The sequence below is a fragment of the Onychostoma macrolepis genome, chromosome 07 (assembly GCF_012432095.1).
Source record: "Onychostoma macrolepis isolate SWU-2019 chromosome 07, ASM1243209v1, whole genome shotgun sequence".
NCBI lineage: Eukaryota > Metazoa > Chordata > Actinopteri > Cypriniformes > Cyprinidae > Onychostoma > Onychostoma macrolepis.
This window is the reverse complement of record NC_081161.1, coordinates 4,443,187-4,467,701: the sequence shown is the minus strand read 5'-3', so window position 1 is coordinate 4,467,701 and position 24,515 is coordinate 4,443,187. Positions and strand designations below refer to the sequence as shown.

General features: G+C 36.6%; 2 protein-coding genes across 6 annotated transcripts in view; both read right to left on the bottom strand.

The window, feature by feature from the left end:
• Positions 1-337: 337 nt before the first annotated feature.
• LOC131544175 (uncharacterized) overlaps positions 338-24,515 on the bottom strand; it is a 47,370-nt gene continuing 23,192 nt past the window's right edge. The window contains exons 1-8 of one of the 5 annotated variants that reach the window (XM_058782232.1): positions 11,391-11,406; positions 9,594-9,682; positions 2,361-4,385; positions 2,128-2,291; positions 1,742-1,962; positions 1,200-1,329; positions 882-982; positions 338-789 (exon numbers count right to left, since the gene is read on the bottom strand). In XM_058782232.1, coding sequence (XP_058638215.1) covers positions 651-789; positions 882-982; positions 1,200-1,329; positions 1,742-1,962; positions 2,128-2,291; positions 2,361-2,667 — 1,062 coding nt within the window. In that variant the 5' untranslated portion in view covers positions 2,668-4,385; positions 9,594-9,682; positions 11,391-11,406 and the 3' untranslated portion in view covers positions 338-650. Of the gene's footprint in view, positions 790-881; positions 983-1,199; positions 1,330-1,741; positions 1,963-2,127; positions 2,292-2,360; positions 4,386-9,593; positions 9,683-11,390; positions 12,291-24,515 lie in introns of those variants that run through there. The other 4 variants (XM_058782228.1, XM_058782229.1, XM_058782230.1 and 1 more) reach the window with 4 other exon arrangements.
• LOC131544172 (uncharacterized) lies at positions 12,625-20,611 on the bottom strand. Its single transcript, XM_058782225.1, has 7 exons — positions 20,450-20,611; positions 16,699-18,700; positions 16,460-16,623; positions 16,155-16,375; positions 15,804-15,933; positions 15,567-15,667; positions 12,625-15,474 (listed from the first exon to the last, which is right to left on the bottom strand). Exons 2-7 carry the CDS (start codon positions 18,692-18,694, stop codon positions 15,336-15,338), a joined length of 2,751 nt encoding a protein of 916 aa, XP_058638208.1. The 5' UTR covers positions 18,695-18,700; positions 20,450-20,611; the 3' UTR covers positions 12,625-15,335.

The following is a 24,515-nucleotide window of genomic DNA, read 5'->3' as shown; positions in this document are numbered from 1 at the left end:
ACAATATCACCTCAGTCCCGTTTACCCCCACTGGAGTGCACTGTTAGAGAGACTTTCATGTTGCTGTATGACTGGTCTGTCTGTTGCCAGAATTACAGATCACAGGATTTTATTATGTAACAAAAAGGTCAGAATATTTCATTTACGTCAGTTTTGCTTGGATATTAACCATAACTTTCTTTGTGTGTTTTTAATCGAAATGCAAATTTGGGCAAGATGGCAGCAGGCATCCTTGTAAAGAAGGACAAAGAGGTTACTGTATTGTTGAAAAAATAAAATAAAATAGCTATCTTATTAATCCTATTTATATCTTAGAAACATATTTCTATCTTATCCTTATTCAAATAAACAACATTTCTTATATAATAATATAAAGACTTCTAGCAATTCATTATTTCAACATATAGCACAGAATCTGTAGGATTTTATCATTTAAAAAACTGTTTATTTATAGATTTTTACCTGTTTTCCACAAGATTTTTCATATTGTGTCAAGCTGTCAGAACCTTGTTTGCAGAGAAGGATGAATCTTAGCTCATCAAATACAAGGAGTGTGACCATCTTAAATCTATCCCTACATTTGAACTCATTCACGAAACACATTCATAATGCAGAATCAATGTACATAGTTTAACCAAAAATTACAGCAATCAGATCTGTGGAGCGGAGCTGAAGAACTTTTTCAGACTCGTCCTGGAGTTCCATCCTCTCTCCTTCGCAAACCTGAACACACTCCCAAACAGATCAGGGAATGAAGCCATCAGGCTGATGCTCTCTGCGTCCTCTGGACTATGTAGAGATAAAAAAAAACATGTTTTGACACACAATAATACTAAATTGTTCTGGTAGAAATACCTTGTATGATATTACATGTCACTCACTAATGCTCGTGTAGGTTGCGTATAAATCGCAGCAGGCCCAGTGTGTTCTCAGGATAGGCTTTCTTCTTACCATCTAACTTCTGGACGAGCTCAGATGGCAACTGAAATACAAATTATTTTCCAAACCAAGATTAATGCATGCCATGCACTATACTCAACTGATTTATAAGAAAGAAAGAAAAAATCAGACATTAAATCAGATTGTTGAAGTTGTTACTATTTTCATAGTATTTTCATGTTTTTCATTTAAACATTCCTTAAATACATTTATATTTACATAGTAATATTTGAATATTTCTGCAATGAATTCAGACTCACCTTAGTTTTCCATTCAGAAAAGCTTTTCCCCTCTGTGTATTTTTCAAGAGTTTGAAGGAGCTCCTCATCAACATTACGACAGATCTCAACCTCTTTCTGGTTCCCCATCTTTTTCAAATACTCCACTCTCCTGACAGGATTTCAAAAACAGTATAATATCATCATGTCAGGATCACCAGCTGAAGTGCCCTTGATGTCCGTCAGAGGCCACTCCATCCCAACTTCTGCCACTCTATCAATGACTTCATTCCCCATAATCCTCTGCTCAGTCTCATCAGCACTCATTGTTTGCACCTGTGTCTCATTAGCCTTGTTAGCTCACCCTATCCACCTTTTTACTATGATTAAATTATGGGAGTAACTTCCCTTTACACTGTTAACAATCAGCAAAAAGTTCGCTCTATGAACGCAATAATAAGCAAGTACCAGTGCTGTACCTTTTTGGCTTACACCAAAATTACAGATCTTAGGTTTAATAAGGTCATGAGTTGTTTTTTAATTTTAAAGTGATAAATTCCATCACCAAATCAAGAGTATGTTACCGTTCATCAGTCCAGAAGAAGGGGTGTGCAAGGGTTTGCTCCACAGTCGGTCTGTTGTTTGGATCTTCATTAATCATCCCCTCAACAAGATCCTTCGCTACATCATCATCCAGATGCTGCAGAGAGTATCTTCCTTCTAAAATGTTAACTTCACAACGTGGACCTTTACCAAATGGATGTTGTCCTCCAGAGAGAATGTAGTAGACTAACATCCCAGCGACCTTCAAACAGATCACAGTGTTACTAGTTTAGAATTTTCACCAACTACATTTTAAATGACTTGCATTTAAGTCAATAAATGAATTTCTAATAGTAATATATTTTTAAGTATAGTTGTAAAAAAATGTGTTATAATAACAAAATTACTGACTTAAAAGAGAGACCACCTGAATGTCGGAGCTCCTCTTGTATCCAATGCTGTCCTCCTCATCTATGGTCTCCTTTGCCTTCCAGAATCTAGTTCCAGCGATGCTTGTTCGTAAAGTGGTTTGACCGAGGTTCAATCGACGGCTTATGCCAAAATCAGCCAATCTGGCTTTTCCATTTATGTCTAAGAAACAGGGAAAGACCTTAGTTTTGATAAATTAAATAAACAAAGAAAGTTTGGTTTAGCCCTTACCAATCAGGACATTCTGCGGTTTGATGTCTCGATGGAGTACTTTGGTCTTGTGGTCGTGTAAAACCTGTAAACTGCAGAGAACTTCCTTCACCAGCTTCTTGAGAACCAAAGATCTCTCAGCGCTGTCGTCTGGTAAATGATCTTGGATATATTCCTCCAGTGTGTACTCACAAAGCTGAAGAACAAGGTATCCAAAATGTGTATCCTCTGCAAAGTCCACATATCTCACGATGGAAGAACTTTCAAGCTGTGGAAGCCGTAGAAATTCCTCCTCATTTCTGAGGACTCTGTAATTAGACTTAATCATTCGTTTCACAGCCACCTCAGTGCCATCATCCTTCAAACCAAGGAAAACTTGTGTTCCATCACTTCCTTTAGCGATCAGAAATTCATCAGTGAGTACAAGAGTAAGGTTTCCCAGCCTATATGTTCCGCTAGCATCAATGTTAGCTATCTTCTCAAGCTTGGGCCTCCAACGACAGCTGGTCCGAAGCCACCTTCTTGAGATATTTGGGCTCTCAGCAGGTTGTGTGAACGGCTGCACACTTGAATTTGATTCCTCAATGGATGTCACTACAGTGTCTGGATGCGGCTCCTCTTTATCTTGCTGCTCACTTTCTTGTGATCCCACATCTTGCTGGATTTCCTTCTTTTCTTCTTCTTCTTCTTCTTCTTCTTCTTCTTCTTCTTTTTCCTGCTCTTTTCCTGAGCTGAAGTCTCCTCACATAAACCATGTCCTGTTCCTGGAGGATGTTTGAGTGATATGTTCAGTTTTTGTAACTTTTTGTTCATGGCTTCATCTTCTATCTCTGCGGCATTAAGTATCGTCTCTGGGACTGAAGACAATCCACACGATGCAACAAGTTCTGGAGCGATGGAATTTATGTAGGTGAAAAAATTATATGTCCACATTCCAATCAGACTTGAATAATCAGGACGTGTGAGAGGCAATAAACTTTTGCATAACTTCTCATAGACAGAATAGTTCAATTTCTGCTCAGGCGTCTTCTGCATCATGACATTGAGTATCTTTAGTATCAGATGATTGACTCTTTCTCCTTGTGTGTTTCCAGAGTGCTGAAGACTGTTTGTTAGAATTGGCACAAGATCACTGAATACCTGAGGAGAAACACTTTCACTGACACGCAAAGCAGCATTTAAGCAATTCAGTGCAATCGCCCAGTGTTTCTGAGGGATTCTTGGGAAGCGTTTGATGACTCCCTCAATGTATCTGTCTGCACTCTTTGTATCTTTTAACCACTTGATGGCGCTCTGATGATACTGCTCTGCACCTAGACCAATGACACTGTAGTAGAGCTCAAAATAAATCAAATTAACAAAAGGATCCTCTTGAAAGAAATGTTCCTTATAGATTCTGTCAACTTCTGCCTGATTTTTGGTTTGTGCAGCACAAAAAAGAGAGAGAGCTATATTTACTTTCTCAAATACTTCACCCTGTGAAGATAATTGATGAATCACTCTCTCCACCTTTTTATCAAGCTCTGGATTCACTCCATAGTTCCTTAAAGGTGAAGCTCCAGCCTCTATAAGTGCTTTCACAATGTCTTCACGCCCATGATCAACAGCACATTGTAATGGAGTAAACCATTGTAACGGATATCCATCTGGGTTAGCTTTTGCTGCAAGTAATCTTTTCACTATAGTCAATGAAACTCCAGGTGTTAAAGCAGCATAATGTAGAGGAGTTCGTCCATTTGTTGAGGGTTTGTTAGGATCAGCTGACTCTTCAAGCAGATAAGAGCAGATTTCTTCATTTCTGCAGAAAACTGCTGCAGTTAATAGAGTAACATCATCATTCCAGACCTCAGAAGCGTACAGTCCATTAATATCTCTTCCTCGTATTAATTTTCTAAATCTGTCTGGTTTATTGTCTATGATGCATTTTATTAGGGGGTCTGTTTTTCTAGGTCCCACTGGAACTGGAACCGGAACTTGTACTTGGATCTGGAATGCCATGGATCTTGAAAATCATCTCAATCAATCTTCAAATCTGCTCATTACAGTCTGTGGAGAGATAAACAACATTGCCATTCTTCACAATATAAATTTTTATTTTATTTTTTCAGAAGTAGTTGTAAAAACAAAACAACCCACTAAACATTAGACGTCTGACGGACGTGCAGATTATGTCTATATTGCGTCCGTCGGTCCAAGACCAATTCTGCACGTCTGCACGACGTGCAAACTAGGTCCGCTATTTGGACGTCTAACCAAGACCCCACTTGGACGTCAATATGCAGTTCAACATTTGAACGTCGGACTAGGTAACTTTTTTGGACGTCGAAGGCATGTGCAGAAAATATCAACATGGTTAATGAATATCAATATATGAGGAGTCTGCACAGGCCTAGGAATATCATTTTATCCTGATCTATTCAAGTGTTTTTGTCTATTTTTGTTTAATATTTTGTTTTACCCAATAAAAAATGTGATTTAGAGATTGAGTTGAAGTCATTTTCTTCACAGTTGAAATATTTTATCATGTAATGATATCATGTATTGAGCACCACATAAAATCATAAAATCAGGTCAGGTACAGGTTTCCAAAAAAACATTTTAACTTAAGAGATGGAGTGGTTTGAAAGATGATGCATTTTAGCATATTAACTTTATCCAGAGGAATTAATAAAGAAATATAAATGGGGCCCAGTTCCGACCCACAAAACACATTCGGTTAAGCACTTTAATTTTTATTGTTGTACATTTGTTGTTGTGGTACAGACCCATGCAAGGTGGGCTGTGTAACTTTATTATTATTATTATTATTATTTTATTTTATTTATTTATTTATATTTATTTTTTGTATTTTACCACCAGTGTTGATTTTAGAAAGTTTTTAGGTTACGATGCACAACATTGAAGCGATGTATGCAAGCCATTAAATTCATGTTCCTAGATTTTAATGGTAGTTGGCAGGAAATTTAACTAGTCAAAGCTTATTAGTGACATTTGTGCCAGTTAAAAACCATAAAGATGGAAATAAGTGAGTGGTGATTGAGTTGTGATTTATTTGTAAACCTCTGTTTATAGCTGTAGTCCCATGTTTCCAGAAGATGAAGGACCTGTTTCCTGTAGCAGTTAATTTTCCTGTAGCTTCGCTTGGCTCAGCAGCAGGATTGAATTGGAAATGCATTACACCTTTTCCATTTATCATCTGCTGCTGAGACAATCAAATGAAGCTATAGGAAAATGAACTTGAACAGTATGCCACCTTCTGAAATGGGACTACAGTTATGTACAGAGCCTATAAGCAGTATAAAATGATGTCTAAAATGAGTTTAAGTTTGATGTAGGAAGACGTCCACAACGACCACATTTGGCCTACAATTAGCCCTTATACAGAGGTCATGTGGACGTCAATACTGGACGTTCATTAGACGTTGGAAAAAAGACGTCATCTGGCGTCACAGTCTGCACCTTCAGGGGACCAAAATTGGACGTTCAAAGACGACGTACAAAAGACGTTGTTTGGATGGGTCTTTGCGCAGTGGGAAGTCATAATGATGCAGTCACATTTATTGCTCTGCTAAATTTTATGGAAGAAATCCTTCAACAGTCCACTGGTGTGGATCAGAGCGAGCGTTTTCCGCTGTAGTGGACATTCACCGTAGGACTTTCGCGGGAGGGCAAAAAAGTTATATCGGATCATTTTCAAGTTAATCATGCAAATTCAATGTATTGACCAAAAGAAAGGTGCTATTAACCGTAACATTTCACTGAAATATCGCTAATCTGTCTGCAAAACAACAAAAATGTAAACGGTAATGTACAAAAATGTAAGACCATTTCCTAGTGAAATAATATACTAAAATGTATTTGAAATACATTTATTTTATGCTTATTATACTAAAAATATATCTACATATTCATGTGCTTAAAGTTAAGCCTCCTTTCCACTATCAACGACAATCGACAGACCGGAAGTCATTCATTTAGAAAGGAGAGTAGTGCGGGAGCTGCGTGGAGTTCCGATCAGATGCGTATGTGGAAAATTCAGAGCCGATTTGAGCTTCGGATTTGTTAAAATATTTTAACTTCTGGGCCTAGACCGTAAGCGACCGCCCAACCGGTTGTGATGTATTCTATTAAAAACTATGAGCGTAATGTTAGAATTACCAATATTTTGTTCAGTTTAACGTTATTCTTTAAACACACTTTCTGTAAAATGGTTCTTTTAGAATAATTATGGCAGAAATAATTATTTTATAATTATTAAATCATTATTTATGTTGATTAGCCCCATAAAACCTACTATGTTTTTATTTTGGGGGCTCATTTGTTTTGTGACGATACATTCATACATTAATTATATTCATTCAAATCATTAATTTTACCATGGTGAATATGCCGAGGTAACGGTTGTTGCACGACCAGTTTGAAAGTTCTGTGCGACTGCCACTAGGGGGAGAAATGCGACAGTCGTGTCAGAATGTCGTGTGCAGTGGAAAGGTGGCTAAAGTGCCCCTATTATGGATTTTTAAAAAATAAAACCTTTCATGCAGTGTGTAACACAGCCAATAAAGTTAATAGCTAAAGTTAATGAAAACATCCTGCAAAGTTTTAAATCTGAAAGTGCACCGTGGCCGTTTCTCAAACGGAAGCCTGCATCCTCCGGAGGTCGCATTTGCAGGCTGCTTACGTCATCAAGCCTGGTTTATTTCAGTTAAAGGTGGGGTAGCCTATGTAATTTTTCAAAAACGCTTTTAAGCGAGTCGGGGCCGAGTACCAAAACAAACTTGTAGCCAATCAGCAGTAAGCCGTCTATTAGCCGAGCTGCGCAGATCGATCAAATTCTGACTTGAAACAGTGCATGCCGGTTAGAAATTTTGTCCGAATTGAGATGACGCCGACGTCACGTCACTGTCAGTTGTAGCTTCAAAGTGTCGCGAGAGCTTTTCGAGAGCAGCCGGTGCTGTCATGAGAAATCGAGTCCCTCCTTGAAATTGGGTCCGCTTAGGAACCCGAGTGATCCCATTGCCTAAATAAATACATAAAGATATTAATGTAAAAACGTATGGCTTACTATATAGTGCATAATAGAACAAAATTGTGTATAACGAAACAAATTAAATGTAATTTATTACACTTGATTAACTGCAAATTAATAAATAAAAGTAATAATATCCTATTAAGTGAAAAAAATTAAAATCATTAATTACTTTTATTTTTAAAATAAAACATTTTGACATTGAACACTTAATTTAACACATAATTTAAAAAAAATTGTGAATACATGTTGGATAAGTTCAAATTCCTGTATAAAATAAGCTATGCAGCTAATCAGGTATCTATAAGCTATGCTAGTACATAAGCTAACGAATACAGACATTAATTATCATTGTAACATAGTTTCAAGAACGTGTTTCAAAACAAGTTTCAGAACACGATTTCAAGAAGGGACACGATTTCTCGATTTCTCATTGTTTAAACAGCATTTATCATAACAATTTTGTAGGAATTGTAATCAGGCACTAAAGAGAATATCTGTTAAAAGTAATTTGAGCCAATGGGATCGCTTGGGGTCCTAATGGGACCAGATTTCGAGGGGGGACTCTATAGGTGTGTTCGACTTCATGCAGCGCCGCACAGACCTATCGGCGAGAGTAGCCGCTTGCAGTCGGTGGCGGAATTGAAAGCGGAGATGTCAAGTCGGACACTTTCTGCTCCCGATAGTAATGCTCTCGCGGTGTTTGTATACTCTTATCACAGATGAAGTGAATAATATGCTATATTTGTCAAATGCACGGATGTTTTAGAAATGTTTTCATGAACAACAGAAACACTTTTTATATACTGCTTAATACAGGGCCATCTGTTCAAGAATAAAGTTCAACATAAACATGTACTATTTAAATATCAATAAGCCTTTATCAGTGTTTTTTTTTATTATTAAATGTGACTCATTATAACATTGTGACTATACAGTAAAAAAAAAAGGCAGCATTTTTTTTTTATTATTATGCAAAAATTGTACAAAGGTTTGTACAAGCATATACAACTCACAAGAAGTACAAAAACAAATAAACATTCATTAGAATATGTAAAATGAAACAATTCATGCCAGGGGTAAAATTACAACAATTTAAAGTAACAAAAATCTTCATAGGTCTTTCTTGCTTTTTTGTTCTTAATTTTATGTAATGTAGTACCATTTGTTTAATCTCTTTTTTTAAAATGTAAGTTTGGCTTAGCTTCCATTTTTTCACACCATTGTGATATTTTCCTAGTAAAATAATATTTGTGAGCTGTATTGGAATTGAAGATGTTAGAAACACACGTCATTGTTGTCATGTGGTGAATTTGGCCAATCGTGAAACAGCTGTGTCGTCATCAGCGCTCCCGCAGTCGCTCTGGAGAAACTGCACGAACTGAGTCAGCCGGCTGCTCTCGAAACGCTATCGCGATACTTTGATGCACTTCCTCAAGTCAGCCGCCGATCGGTTTTCATGGCGCCGCATGAAGTCGAACACACCTCTTAACATTTCTCCAGAGCGGCTGCAGGAGCGCTGATGACGACACAGCTGTTTCACGATTAGCCAAACTCACCACTACAACAATCACGTGTGTTTCGGGTTTATTCTAACCTTTTCAAGTCCAATAATGGTCACAAATCTGTGTGTTTAGAACAGTAAAAGCTTTTTTTTTTTTAATAGTCGCAATGTTATATTGAGTCACGTTATCATAAAACACTGATAAAAGCATATTTACCCCCACTTCATTAGAATTACCATATTGAACCGAATATAAGACAATGTTTTTTTTCTTGGAAATACATGTGAAAAAACGCGGTCGTCTTATATTCAGGGTCTAGACTTTGACATGTCAATAATACGCGTAAAGGAGTGTGCCATGAAATACGTAATGTCATGTGTGTTGTAAGATCGCGAGAGAGAGAGAGAGAAAAAAAGCTAACAACGAGTCAGCAATTAAAACAAATATTATAATACTATAAATAATAATAGAAAATATTATGCTGGTTATGACTGTGTCCAAATTTCAGGAGGCAATTAGTGATCAGATCTGTTCTGTTTGGAAACAAACAAGTCAGCGAGTGTATTAAAACACACCTAACCTAATTCTGAAAAGCTGATATAAAAACAAACTAATCAAGTATGAAGTATTAAAATATGAATATTAAATATAAAAAAATAAAAACGTTGAGCTCTTTAAAATTTAGTAAATACTGTACATCATGTACAAAATATAACTCACTAATGCTCGTGTAGGTTGCATATAAATCGCAGCAGGCCCAGGGTGTTTACAGGATAGGCTTTCTTCTCACCATCCAGTTTCTGGACAAGCTCAGACATCAACAGAAATCAACACAATAGAAATAGAATAAAGAGTGCAAATGTTAGAGGGTCAAGTTTTTTAATAAAAAAGCAGATAAAATTAGAATTAGCATTAGAATAGAGAGTGCTAGAGTTAGAGGGTAAAATGAAGATGTAAGAGATGTGTTTTCAGCTGTTTCCTGAAAATATTAATTTCACCTGGAGGGAACAGTTAATGTAAAAGTCCATGAAAAATTTTATCATAGGTAGAATGCAAACTGTTTCAATAAGCATTTCAGTAAAATGTATTTTATGCAATATTTCAAACCTTTAACTAGCTTGGGAAAATCAACCCATGGCAACAGTTTAAAAGTAGCCCAATTCTGTGGAAAAAACGCGGACTTGGCAACCCTGCATCCAACAAGAGCTGCTGGAGTCATATTTGACTGATAACAGGTCGAGAATAAGGAGAGATGACTGACAAGACCATGCTTGAGTATTTGCTGCTCAACAGATCCTGAGCTCACTGACAAATATCCGATCTTGTAAGATGTGCTCCCTTTACACAGAGTGTGTGTGATCACGAAAACGAAAGTGAAAGTAAACAGCACAAACATAAATATTTAACGTGTAAATATTTATATACACCGCATACAGATAGCGGCTCCCTGATGCCCAAAATTATATACAATATTAGAATGTTTAAAGGAGTGGACCATTCGGTACTAAAAATAGATTTTTTTTTTTGCATATGATTTACAGTAGATTTTAATAAATTAAAAAAAAAATGTAAAAGGTGTGCATTATAGTTGACACCTAGATGAACAGCTTACAGTTTGTGTTATGACTGTAAGTCATTCTCCTCAAATGCAATTGAGCTTTAAATTTGCGTTTGAGACCATACAGTAGTGAAAAATAGCATTTTTTGCAAATGATTTACAGTAGAATTTAATAAATATAAAAAATGTAAAAGGTGTGCATTATAGTTGACACCTAGATGAACAGTTTACAGTTGTTTTTATGACTGTAAGTTATTCTGCTCATATGCTATTGAAGTTAGAAAAATGTATACCAACATCGCATGTAACTTTAGAGACGGTCCCTAAATATGCGAATATCGAACGTCCAACGTCAAGCCAACTTTATGCCAGTCGAAAACCTGGACCTTTTTGGCGATTAAAAGATCCCAGCAGGACGCATTTCTGTAGGTCCAAAAAGAGGACATGTCCGAGGAAAAGAGGACCTATGGTCACCCTACGTTATGGCCCAGTTTAACCCCTTGGATCTACACCGGGGCTACTGCTGAAAAGCTGCTTTTCCTCCCTCGTTCTCTCTCTTCGACTTTTCTCGAAGAATAGAGACTTTTGGTGATGGGTCCTTACGTAAAGTATACATCTAAAGTGTTAAAACTAGTAATTTGTATTGTTTATTTACCAAATGCATTTCATATTGTTAGAAGAGAAAGAGTAAAAGTTTCTCCTCTTCACAAACGTCGATATCAGCGCGCTCATTTATAAAGTAATAGCTGTTATAATCAATAGTCGTTTTACATTAAATAACCACGAGTGTAAATGTGACTGTGTATTATAACTGGTTTGGGTTAATTTCTGGTAAGTTTAAATTAAAAGTTGTTAAAAGAATGGCATTGATCTGTGATTGCTATTGATACATGCTCAGCAAAGCAGTCTGATCCTAAAAATAACGACTTTCAGATAGCATGTTGAATGGTTATAATTACCTATTTTAGTCCCAGAATTTGCAGAAACTTGCATTCAGTACAGGCAGACCTATATAGTTGATACTGACAGTGATAGTAGGCTACACCTTCCTCATTCTTCACACTGGACACGTCATCCACACACGCCCTAATTTAGAAAAAAAAAAAAAGGTTGTAGGCTATAAAACCACTGAAAGATGTTTGGCAGCTTTGTAGCCTAACTAATAAACACAGTCGATTCATCTATGAACGGGGGCAATTTAAAATCGGTTGAGCTTATACAGTATGTTGTAAATTTCACTACAAGGCTTCCAAGAAAATGGAAGAAAGCAGAGTTGTGCGCAAGCTTTGTGTGCAGATACTTCGCAGCTCTTCAGATATGGGTGAAAATAAACCACTTTGAAAGAAAAAAAAAACACTTCTTGCTAATATTCAAGTACTCCAGAGTGCAATTCCATTGGTTTATAACACGGCGAATCTTATTGGTGTAGACCCGAGCATGCGCATTCCTTTGTGTACGAATTTGTAATTGATTTGGCCATATTACAGAAATAGTATGTTCTAACTCTAGAATCATAGGCCTGTCTTAATTATTATCTGTTTAACCATGGTAATTTTAGTCAGATGAAGTCGTTTACAAATAAACTCTTGACGACGGCACCTCCGGGTTCTTCAGGCTGCAGCGCTTCATTCATATTTCTGCAGGGAGGGTCTACTGTGAGGATCGGCAGGCCGCGGATCAGCACTAAATTGGGATTTTATACGCAAATGATGATAATTTACTGTATTTTAGAAATAGACAAACAGGAACATAAGCGACTGATTTTACGTTTTAAAGCACAACCGTTTTTTGTTGTTTACAGAGTTATAGCCTACACAAACTTGTTTAAAAGTGCTAATAAAATGTTTTCATGGCAAGCTCAATGTTTCCTTGTTTATATCTTAATAAAATATTTGAGCCTATATTGATTCTCTTACCGTTTTTAAAGGTTCCTATCTTATAGTAAGTGTCCGTGACATCAGATATTAAAAATCCAATTATGTATGCATCCACACCCTCATTGTGTGTGCGTGTTATAATCTGTGTACGGGATGAATTTAGATTCAGTTATTAACACTCGATCATTGTAGCCATATAGACCTGCATAACTATTGAATATTAAATCACTCAGAGCTGTAAATCTGTGCAATAGATACGTGAGCACTTTTAATGAGTAAAAGACACCTTCTCTGTGATTATACATTTTTTATTTATTAAAGACTATCTAAAATCAGTATGCCTAATGTAGTACAGTGATTCCTGGTTCTTTTTAAAGGATTGAGCAACAAAACCAGTAATTTAATTTGTGCATATAGCTTATATAAAAGTATAAATAAAAATGTTACAGAGAAAATTACCATTTATTGCTTAAATACGCACTAAAGCACATTAATAATAATATTTGCTGTAGGTCAGATTTAATAACAGCTGTTTTAGTAAACAAAAACATTTAAAATAAGCCTATATGCAAAAAAGAAAAAAAAAAGGAGGGTTTCTTTCAGCAAGGTTTTTATTCCCATTATCCACACATAAAACCCCAGTTCACGCTGAACGCTATTTGGTATTATTGTCTTATTTATCACCGCAGTTGTTCTTTAAAATAAAACCGTTTGCGGGTCCTATGTCTTACTGAACTACAGTGAATTATCATCATATCCTAAGTTATTGCTTATCCACCGATCCTAAAATAAAGAATATAGGCTACATATAAATATACATTATACAAAACAGCTAAATCTCAAACAGTGGATCATTTTTATCAACATCGCCCAGCTAAAACTGCTCAGTGTTTAAGTATGTCTGCTTCGTGTACAGTGAAAAGTGCAATAATATGACTTCATTTAACGTGCACCTGTTGTTGAGACTGAGGACCACTATTTACGTTCATCACACAGAAACATAATTAATATTTCTCATAGGTGAGGCTATTTGTAGGTAGGACTATATCGTGGCCACGAATTAAGAATTTGTTCCCCAGACTTAATTCGTGAGCCGCTCATATTAGCTCTGTTCTGCCGGAAGTACTCGGAGATGCCGCCACCAAGCCTTTGATAGGAACTTAATCTAATTCGTCATAAATAAATTTAAAAAAACACATTTGCTAATTGATTCCAACTAAAATCGCTGTTGTTAGCACTTAATATTTCTGTAGTACAGCCAAACTGCATAGATCATTCATAAAAACGCATATAAAAGAATGCTCATGCGCAAATGTGTACACCAATAAGCTCTGCTGTATTATAAACCAATGAAACTGAAGGTGGGCGGAGCGACACGTGTCGCCCCATTGTTCAGGGTGCACTCTGGAGCTACTCTTAATATTTGCTGCGGGCTAGACACATCAAAGGCGTATTGCTGCCGTCCTCAGTTCATCTGAAAAACTCTGCTTCCTGGGTTGGTAACACTTTATAATAACTTCATTAATAAATCATTAAACATTATATTATCACATTGCTATAATATGAGATAATATGCTTGTGAATGTTTACTGATGTACTTATTAAACATTATCTAATGAGATCATTATTTAATGTAAATTGAAATGCTTACAAATATTTTTCACTAAGTGAAAATAGCATATTTTCTTAGCAATAGATGCTGTTCACACTAAGTGCAAATAGCAATGGATTCTATTTACACTATGTTAAAATAGCAGGATTTTCTGCTATTTATACTACTTATTGCAAATAGTGGCAATTATCTGCACCTCAGTATAGAGGTCTGCATTCCCGTGGCTGCTCCCGCGGGAACTGCGGGACCTGATCAGATTTCTTGCGATGCGGGATTAAATTCCCGAATAAAACGCGGTTGCGGTCGGTAACTCTGGTGCAATTTGAACGGGAGCGGGCGGTCTAACAATACCCCGTTCCCGACGTCTTTTCAGAACAACATATCTGCGCTTTATTCAAGCACCAGTACAGCCTGCACTGGACTGTTATGCACGCGCTGCGCGCATGCTCAGAGCAGGCTTGCCTATAGTGAATATAGCCTACGGCCCGCAGACAGAACAGGCAGGTTGTCGATGAGTGACAGAGCAGAATAAAGATGGAGTTTCTGAACAAGCTCAGACAGCAACCGACAAAACTAAAATATTTACATGGGATGCTGAAGTTTTATATATATATATTAAAAACAAACTTGTAAAAAGCACACTGAAAAACATTTGTAGTAGGAATTACTTGAAAAAAGCTAGGACAAAATCTTCCATGGTTTTAATGGAAAACCTTTTAAAATTTAACCATGGTTTTACTACAAATAAAACCAAAAACAACATGGTTATATAGTTAAACCATGGTAACCACAAATTATCTATGATTTTGTGAACCATAGTTTAACCGTGGTATTTGTAGTAAAACTGTGGTTATACAAATGGTAATCAATACGATTACAAACATAGTCACTACACTTTTACTATAATAAAACCATGGTTAAGTTTTGTAAGGATCTTAACCAAGGTATTTACTCACATCATGTTTTACAACAACTAAAAGGAATTTTAACTTCAGTTTCTTCCAGTAAAAATGCACTGCTTTGGGCGTCTTGCTGCAGGTTTAAAAATGAAGAAGACTACAACAAGATTAAAAAGGCTAGGCCCTCCTCAGTTCACCTGAAGAACCCCACTTAATGGGTTATATCCTTAACTTTAGCCCAGTTACGTGCAGAAAGTTAATAACAGCTTTTATTGTTTCATAGTCCTTAGTACTAAGAATTGATTTCAGTAAAAAAATAAAAAATAAAAAGGTCCAGATTCCAAAAAAAAACACCTGGATGTTTGTCAACCATTGCCAGCCCATAATTCAGTGCACAATGCCCCAGTCTTATAGTGACAACCACACTGTCCTTCCTTCCCAGTCTTGCACTTGATGTATGATTCACTGTTGATTTTAATGAAAAATAATGTCTGTTCTTATTAAAAATTACAACAATCAGATCTGTGGAGCTGAGCTGAAGAACTTTTTCAGACTCGGTCTGGAGTTCCATCCTCTCTCCTTCGCAAACCTGAACACACTCCCAAACAGATCAGGGAATGAAGCCATCAGGCTGATGCTCTCTGCGTCCTCTGGACTATGTAGAGATAAAAGACACCAAAAACATGGTCTGACACAATAATACTAAACTGAGTAAATACTGTACATCATGTACATCATGTGACTCACTAATGCTCGTGTAGGTTGCGTATAAATCGCAGCAGACCCAGTGTGTTCTCAGGATAAGGTTTCTTCTTACCGTCTAACTTCTGGACAAGATTAGACGCCAACTGACAAAAGAAATATAGTAGCAAAAATAAAATTATTTTTCAAACCAAGATTATAGCTGGACATTAACTACATTTAAATGATTTGATTTGTTTACATATTTATGTTTGAATATTTCTGCATTTAATTTAGACTCACTTTAGTCTTCCATTCAGAAAAGCTTTTCCCCTCTGTGTATTTTTCAAGAGTTTGAAGGAGCTCTTCATCCACATCACGACAGTTCTCAACCTCTTTCTGGTTCCCCATTTTTTTCAAATACTCCACTCTCCTGACAGGATTTCAAAAACAGTACAATCTCATCAGCTGATAAAAAGATTATCAATACAATGCAATTTCCTCTTCATTTAAAATTAAATCCTACATTTCTAGTACCATAAGCAGTGCTGAACCTCTCTAGCTTGTACCAAAATTACAGAGATTAATAAGGTCATGAGTTTGTTAATTTTAGAGTGATATAAGTTTAATTGACAAATCAATTTAGTATTTTACCGTTCATCAGTCCAGAAGAAGGGGTGTGCGAGGGTTTGCTCCACAGTCGGTCTGTTGTTTGGATCTTCATTAATCATCCACTCGACGAGATCCTTCGCTACATCATCATCCAGATGCTGCAGAGAGTATCTTCCTCGTAAAATGTTGTATTCACAAGCAGCACCTTTACCAAATGGATGTTGTCCTTCAGAGAGAATGTAGTAGACTAACATCCCAGCAACCTTCAAACAAGTTACAGTGTTACCATTAGTTCAGAATTTTCACCCAATACATTTTAATTCAATTGATAAATATTGAAAACACACCTGAATGTCGGAGCTCCTCTTGTATCCAGTGTTGGCCTCCTCATCTATGGTCTCCTTGGCCTTCCAGCATCTAGTTCCAGCAATGCTTGTTCGTAAAGTGGTTTCACTCTGTTTTAGTCTCCGACTTATGCCAAAATCAGCCAATCTAGCTTTTTCATTTATGTCTGTAACAAATGGAAAGTCCACATTATTTCAAATGGGTTATGATATTTTAATTAGACATATGTTGCAACTCCTACCAATCAGGACATTCTGCGGTTTGATGTCTCGATGGAGCACTTTAGTTTTCTGGTCGTGTAAAACCTGTAAACTGCAGAGAACTTCCTTCACCAGCTTCTTCAGAACCAAAGATCTCTCAGCGCTGTCATCTGGTAAATGATCTTGGATATATTCCTCCAGTGTGTACTCACAAAGCTGAAGAACAAGGTATCCGAAATACATATCTTCTGCAAAGTCCACATATCGCACAATGGAGGGACTGTCAAGCTGTGGAAGTCGTAGAAATTCCTCCTCATTTCTCAGGACTTGGTAATTAGACTTAATCATTCGTTTCACAGCCACCTCAGTGCCGTCATGCTTCAAACCAAGATAAACTTGTGTTCCATCACTTCCTTTAGCGATCTGAAATTCATCAGTGAGTACAAGAGTAAGGTTTCCCAGCCTATAGGTATTGTTAATATCCATGTTAGCTAGCTGCTCAAGCTTAGACCTCCAACGACAGCTGGTCTGAAGCCACCTTCTTGAGATATGTGGGCTCTCATCAGGTCGTGTGAACGGCTGCACACTTGAATTTGATTCCTCAATGGATGTCACTACAGAGTCTGGATGCGGCTCCTCTTTATCTTGAAGCTCAGCTTCTTGTGATCCAACCTCTTGCTGGATTTGTTTCTTCTTTTTCGTCTTCTTCTTCTTCTTCTTCTTCCTGGTTGTCAATAGAGCTGCAGTCTCCTCACATAAACTATCCACTGCACTTGAACCTGCTGGATGTCTGAGTGATTCATCCAACTTTTGCTGCTTTTTTTTCATGACTTCATCCATCTCTATCTCTGCTTTAATAAGTATCATCTCTGGGATGGGTGACAATCCACACAATGCTACAAGTTTAGGAGTGAAGTCATTTATATAGGCAAACAGTCCATAGGTCCAAACTCCAATTAGACTTGAATGATCAGGACGTGTGAGAGGCAACAGACTTTTGCATAACTTCTCATAGACAGAATGATTCAGTTCCAGTTTCTGCTCAGAAATCTTCTGCATCATGACATTGAGTATCTTTAGTATCAGATAATTGATTTTTTCTCCTTGTGTGTTTCCAGAGTGCTGAAGTCTGTTTGTTAGAATTGGCACAAGTTTATTAAATACCTGAGAGGTGATGTTTTCACTGACACACAAGGCAGCATTTAAGCAATTCAGTGCAATCAGCCAGTGTTTCTGAGGGATTCTTGGGAAGCGTTTGATGACTCCCTCAATGTATCTGTCTGCACTCTTTGTATCTTTTAACCACTTGATGGCGCTGTGATGATACTGCTCTGAAACTTGACCAATAACACTATAGTAGAGCTCAAACAGAATTGTATGATTGAAAGGATCCTCTTGAAAGAAATGTTCCTTATAGACTCTGAAAACTTCTATATGATTTTTTGTTGGTACAGCACAAGAAAAAGAGAAAAATAGATGTACTTTCTGAAATACTTCACCCTGTGATGATAATTGATGAATCATTCTCTCCACCTTTTTATCAAGCTCTAGATTCACCCCATATTTGTTTTCAGGTGAAGCTCCAGCCTCTATTAGTGATTTCACAATGTCTTCATGGTTACGATCAACACCATATTGCAATGGAGTATAAATTTGTGATTGACATCCATCTGGGTTAGCTTTTGCTGCAAGTAATCTTTTCACGATACTTAGTGGAACTCCATTTAAAGCAGCATAATGTAGAGGAGTTTGACCATTTGTTGATGGTTTGTTTGGATCAGCCAACTTTTTAAGTAGATAAGAGCAGATTTCTTCATTTCTGCATAAAACTGCTGCAGTTAATGGAGTAACATCATCATTCCAGACCTCAGAAGGGTACAGTCCATTAATATCTCTGCCTTTTATTGATTTGCAAAGTTTCTTTAACTTGTTTTCTATGATGCATTGTATTAGAGTGTCTGTTTTTCTAGGTCCTACTGGAACTGGGATTGGAACTGCAAATGGTAGTTGGATCTGGAATGCCATGGATTTACTCATTGTAATCTGTAGAGACATGTTAAACACTTAAAATGATTATGTGTTTCCTTATTTCTTTACATTGTTAATAGACACACTGCTAATCTTTATAAAGTTTTATAGTCTTTTTTTTTTTTTTTTACTTGAAAATCTTAAAATTCAGTAATTTCAGTGAATTTTAATCTAGCATGCCATATGCCATGCGTTCAAGTCCTCCCGGGATGTACGTACTTACAAGTTGACAAGTCGTTATTACGACAGTCGGGTGCATTCAAGTCACTTTGGTCGGAAGTCGGAACAAGATGGCGATTTAACTTTTCTACATACAATTTTTTTTTTTTAACTCTACATCTACAAAATGATGAATGAAGAATGTGCATGGTGTTTTTTCTTTTTTCTGTTTTTATTTAATCTATGAAGGTGATGTAAACTGAATAATTATATATTCTATTATAATTATACAATAATATATTAAAACTTATATAGTTTTATTGTAAATTACAAAAAATAATCATTATATTAATTTCAACAACTTTAGTCTTTGGCTGCGTCCATTGCATCCGACATGTTTTTTCACTGACGCCCCCCAAGTCGGAAACTTTGGACTTAAAGAAAATGTAGAGTTTCCCACTCCTAATAAAGACTTTGTGGCGTTCATGTGCGTTCAACTCGTAAATACGATGTATCCGACATGACTTGAACACACGTGATATTGTTTTGAGGAAATAGCTACATCTCGAACATATGTAAACATAAGTAGGCTAACTCTGAAAGATGCATAAACAGAAAATGTAACATAAAACTGTGCTCGTGAAAATCTGAAATAACAGCATATATGAGTACTGAAGTATTACTTTTTTACTGTTGTTAAATATATTTTTACTTTCCATGGTTTCCAAATCTTTTACATGTTTATTATATTGCAATCTGTGTAGCCACTTGTTACTATCTACATTTTTAGTTACACATTTTGGCATTCACTTTTGTTATCTGTTCAAATTCAAGTTTAAAAAGGGCAGAGCAATCCCCAACATGAAGATCAAACCTGCATATGCTATAAACTGGCCTTTTTTTTTCTTTTCTTTTTTTTTTTTTTTTGACGTTTTGTATCAATCGTTATTGGCTTTTGCCCAGTTAAACCTCTTGAATCTAACACGATGTACAGTAGGCTACTGTTGCAAAGCCGTTCACAAACAATTCTTTGTTCACAATTCAAAAACTTTTACTCTCCCCCTTCTTCATTGCTAGTTACATCTTTAATAACATACATTTTAAATAAATATAGCTACGCGAGTACAAAGAAGTAGCCTACATTAAAATGTAAACTGCAAAATATGTAGGCTATGACATTACGAAAAAAAAAAACTTTAGCGCGCGCTTTTTGTTGTCAAGAAAATGAAACTAAGAGATGGGAGGAGCGATCTCGAAGAATAGATACTTTCCTCGCTCAATGAGAGGTCCTCATTTAAAATATCAACCCAAAGTGTTTAAACTAGTGATCTGTACAGTTCATTATTTATTATTTTATAATACCCATGACAGTTTGACAGTTTCTCTTGCTCGTCTGAACACGCCTGCTAGCAAACCCTCTCCATCATTCAAAACAGAAAGTAATGACATGTAATATGACCGGTTTGTGTGGCTTATTTAAGTTTAAATTAAAAACGTTGTTAAAAGACTTTGCAATTATCTGTAATTGCTACAAATGCTCAGCAAATCAGAAGTGTAATGAAAAGTTAAAAAATTACGGCTTGCATGTTAAATGGTTATAATTACCTATTTTATTCCCAGAAATTGCAAAAACGTCCCATTCAGTAGAGGGCCAACCGGTATTGATTGACCTTGATCGTAGGCTTTGTTATCTGATAAAACTGTAAGTGCTACACTTCCTCGTTCACACACACGAAGGCTGCGTCCTCCGGAGGTCTCATTCGAAGGGTGCACACGTCATCGAGGCTGTCTCATTTCAGAAAAGCAAGTGGGACACTCTGAATTCAGTGGTTAAGAAACCACTGAAAGATGTTTAGCAACTTGCTTTGAAAAAAAAAAAAAAAGTCAATGCTACAAGCCTAGTATGCATTAAATAACATCCTAAAATGAGGAGACAATAAGACAATTGTGCTTAAAAATGTACAATTCTGTACTGACTCAAAATGAATGCCGGTGTTCTGACATCTTATCCTACCCGTCAGATTTTCCTACCAGGGCTTGGTGCGCATGCGCACATCAATATTGCGTCTTTTTCTCACGCTGAACAACATTTATCTGCTTTACTGTGTGGGTAGGTTTAGGGTTGGGGTAGGTGTAGACGTTAATAAAACACAATCTAATAGGTAGAAAAAAAATTATGTATTGTTGGTTTCCGGTAGCTGTATCCCTTCTAGCCACAACCGCGAATATAACACATAATTACTGTATTTGCATTACTGTAGGGCAGGTTTAGGGTTGTGGTAGGTGTAGACATTAATCAATCATAATTTGACAGGTAGTATTTTTCGATGTCGAATTATACTACCTACTGTTTTAATGGGAGGTAGCAAAATCTGACAGGGTAGCACAAATCGACAGAACACCGGCTGCCAATCCATTGGATTTATCTTGTCCCAGTAATGTTTATTATGGCATTATTCAGTGTCACTTTGACAATATCAAAACCACCCCCTTTCCAAGGTGGCTAAACATTTTCAAAACACCAACTGTTTTGTCAGAAAGCAGGTGTGATATAGTTTTATAGCCTAAAGAGTAAAATGTATTTTTTTACTCTATGAATTAATAATCAAATCATAGTAAGTTTTCATAAGCATTTATTTACATTAGTATTCAAAACATATCTAAAATTCAACAAATGAGAATAAAAACAAGTCAATGATTTACAAAATTAAAATTCTAATTTTTTTTTTTTACATATCAGATTAAGCTAAAACTGGTATGAATGAGGACATTATCCTCTGGTTTCACAGACAAGGCTTAAGCTTAGACTAAAATGTAATTCTAAGCTGTTTCAACTGAAAGAAACTTAAAACGTGTCAGTGCCTTTGTTTTGTCTTAAGATGCACACCAGTAATGCTTTTTCTAAGGCATGTTTGTAAAAATTACTTAAATGTCCTAATTGAATTATGGCCTAATCCTGGTTTAGGCTAAACCCTGTCTATGAAACCGGGTCTATGTGATCAAGTAAGTTGTTCTTTATTGATTTAAAAAAAATTTTTTTATAAGATATAAAAAGGTGTATATATAGGATTTAAAGGTATTGAATATTAATAGCTGAATATCATGCTTTTGCAGGCTGCAGTCATTATTTGGGGTTGTGTTGTTCTTTTCTCTGTATCCCAGCTTGCAAAACAGTATGGAAATTAGGTTCTTATTTTAACACACTCATTATCAAAATAAGTCAGACATTCAATATGTGTCACTAGTACTTCAAATAAAAAGCTTTTTACATTCATTGCACAGAACAAAAAAAATAATAATATTTATCCAAAATCAGTTTAGTACTTTGTGTTAATAGACACATGATGGTTTTAAAGGTTTGTGCTTTTGACAGTTTCCCTGTATTGAAGCATAGATGATCTTTTCCATTCACAAAAGGCTTCATTCATTCATGATTTCACTACATCCAACCACATAAACACACGTTCCTGCCTAAAACCACACAACTGAAATATAATTTTTGATTTCTTTCACTCTGAACAGATCCTCATAAATATGATAGAGGCGTTTCATTTTAATTGACTAATTACTTGACATTACAACTTAGTCCACTGACCAAAAGAGAGACATGATTTAAATAAATATTGAACAATGAGGTAAAAATGTCTCTAAAGATAATAAGACTGCATTTGTCACCTGTATCACTATTTGATCTGCATGCCTGTTCTGAAAACTGTATTTTTTATTATCAGTGTTGTTGCAGCCACATCATGCAGGTATCAGCTGTTGCATACAGAGTTTTGAAAGGCTCTCAGAGTTACAGTATATATCATTATGTAGAGTGTTTTAGGTAGTTACAGGTGACAAGTGCAACGCTTTTCTGCAGTCCATGCACCGTACGTTCGGCAGAAATGTCCTCTGATTCAGCAGAGCTGAGGAAATGTGATATACAGGTGCATCTCAATAAATTAGAATGTTGTGGAAAAGTGCATTTATTTCAGTAATTCAACTCAAATTGTGAAACTCGTGTATTAAATAAATTCAATGCACACAGACTGAAGTAGTTTAAGTCTTTGGTTCTTTTAATTGTTATGATTTTGGCTCACATTTAACAAACCCACCAATTCACTATCTCAACAAATTAGAATACTTCATAAGACCAATAAAAAAAACATTTTTAGTGAATTGTTGGCCTTCTGGAAAGTATGTTAATTTACTGTATATGTACTCAATACTTGGTAGGGGCTTCTTTTGCTTTAATTACTGCCTCAATTCGGCGTGGCATGGAGGTGATCAGTTTGTGGCACTGCTGAGGTGGTATGGAAGCCCAGGTTTCTTTGACAGTGGCCTTCAGCTCATCTGCATTTTTGGTCTCTTGTTTCTCATTTTCCTCTTGATTCTCTCTGGGGTTCAGGTCTGGTGAGTTTGCTGGCCAGTCAAGCACACCAACACCATGGTCATTTAACCAACGTTTGGTGCTTTTGGCAGTGTGGGCAGGTGCCAAATCCTGCTGGAAAATGAAATCAGCATCTTTAAAAAGCTGGTCAGCAGCGTGAAGTGCTCCAAAATGTCTTGATAAACGGGTGCAGTGACTTTGGTTTTCAAAAAACACAGTGGACCAACACCAGCAGATGACATTGCACCCCAAATCATCACAGACTGTGGAAACTTAACACTGGACTTCAAGCAACTTGGACTATGAGCTTCTCCACCCTTCCTCCAGACTCTAGGACCTTGGTTTCCAAATGAAATACAAAAGTTGGACCACTGGGCAACAGTCCAGTTCTTCTTCTCCTTTGCCCAGGTAAGACGCCGCTGAGGTTTTCTGTGGTTCAGGAGTGGCTTAACAAGAGGAATGCGACAACTGTAGCCAAATTCCTCGACACGTCTGTGTGTGGTGGCTCTTGATGCCTTGAACCCAGCCTCAGTCCATTCCTTGTGAAGTTCACCCAAATTCTTGAATCGATTTTGCTTGACAATCCTCATAAGGCTGCGGTTCTCTCGGTTGATTGTGCATCTTTTTCTTCCACACTTTTTCCTTCCACTCAACTTTCTGTTAACATGCTTGGATACAGCACTCTGTGAACAGCCAGCTTCTTTGGCAATGAATGTTTGTGGCTTACCCTCCTTGTGAAGGGTGTCAATGATTGTCTTCTGGACAACTATCAGATCAGCAGTCTTCCCCATGATTGTGTAGCCTAGTGAACCAAACTGAGAGACCATTTTGAAGGCTCAGGAAACCTTTTGCAGGTGTTTTGAGTTGATTAACTGATTGGCATGTCACCATATTCTAATTTGTTGAGAGTGAATTGGTGAGTTTTTGTTAAATGTGAGCCAAAATCATCACAATTAAAAGAACCAAAGACTTAAACTACTTCAGTCTGTGTGCATTTAATTTATTTAATACACGAGTTTCACAATTTGAGTTGAATTACTGAAATAAATGAACTTTTCCAAGACATTCTAATTTATTGAGATGCACCTGTATAACAATTCTAATATACAGCAGTACAACAAAAAATGTCGAAACCCTCCCAGAATCTATGTAAAACTACACAGATGCATGATGTAGCTAATACTTATTACTGTGAACCTGATTATGATTCCCAGGCCTCCCTTGTCTTAAAACCTACTAATTGTCATCCCAGAAAAATGTCCAACTGCTAAAGGAGGGGTTGCTGACGTGCCTTAA

Coding starts and splice junctions, on each gene's coding strand:
- LOC131544172 (XM_058782225.1), bottom strand. CDS start 18,694: ATGAGTAAATCCATGGCATTCCAGATCCAACTACCATTTGCAGTTCCA. Junction 16,624..16,698: donor ACCGCAGAATGTCCTGATTG/GTAGGAGTTGCA, acceptor CATTTGTTACAG/ACATAAATGAAAAAGCTAGA. Junction 16,376..16,459: donor AGAGGAGCTCCGACATTCAG/GTGTGTTTTCAA, acceptor ACTTGTTTGAAG/GTTGCTGGGATGTTAGTCTA.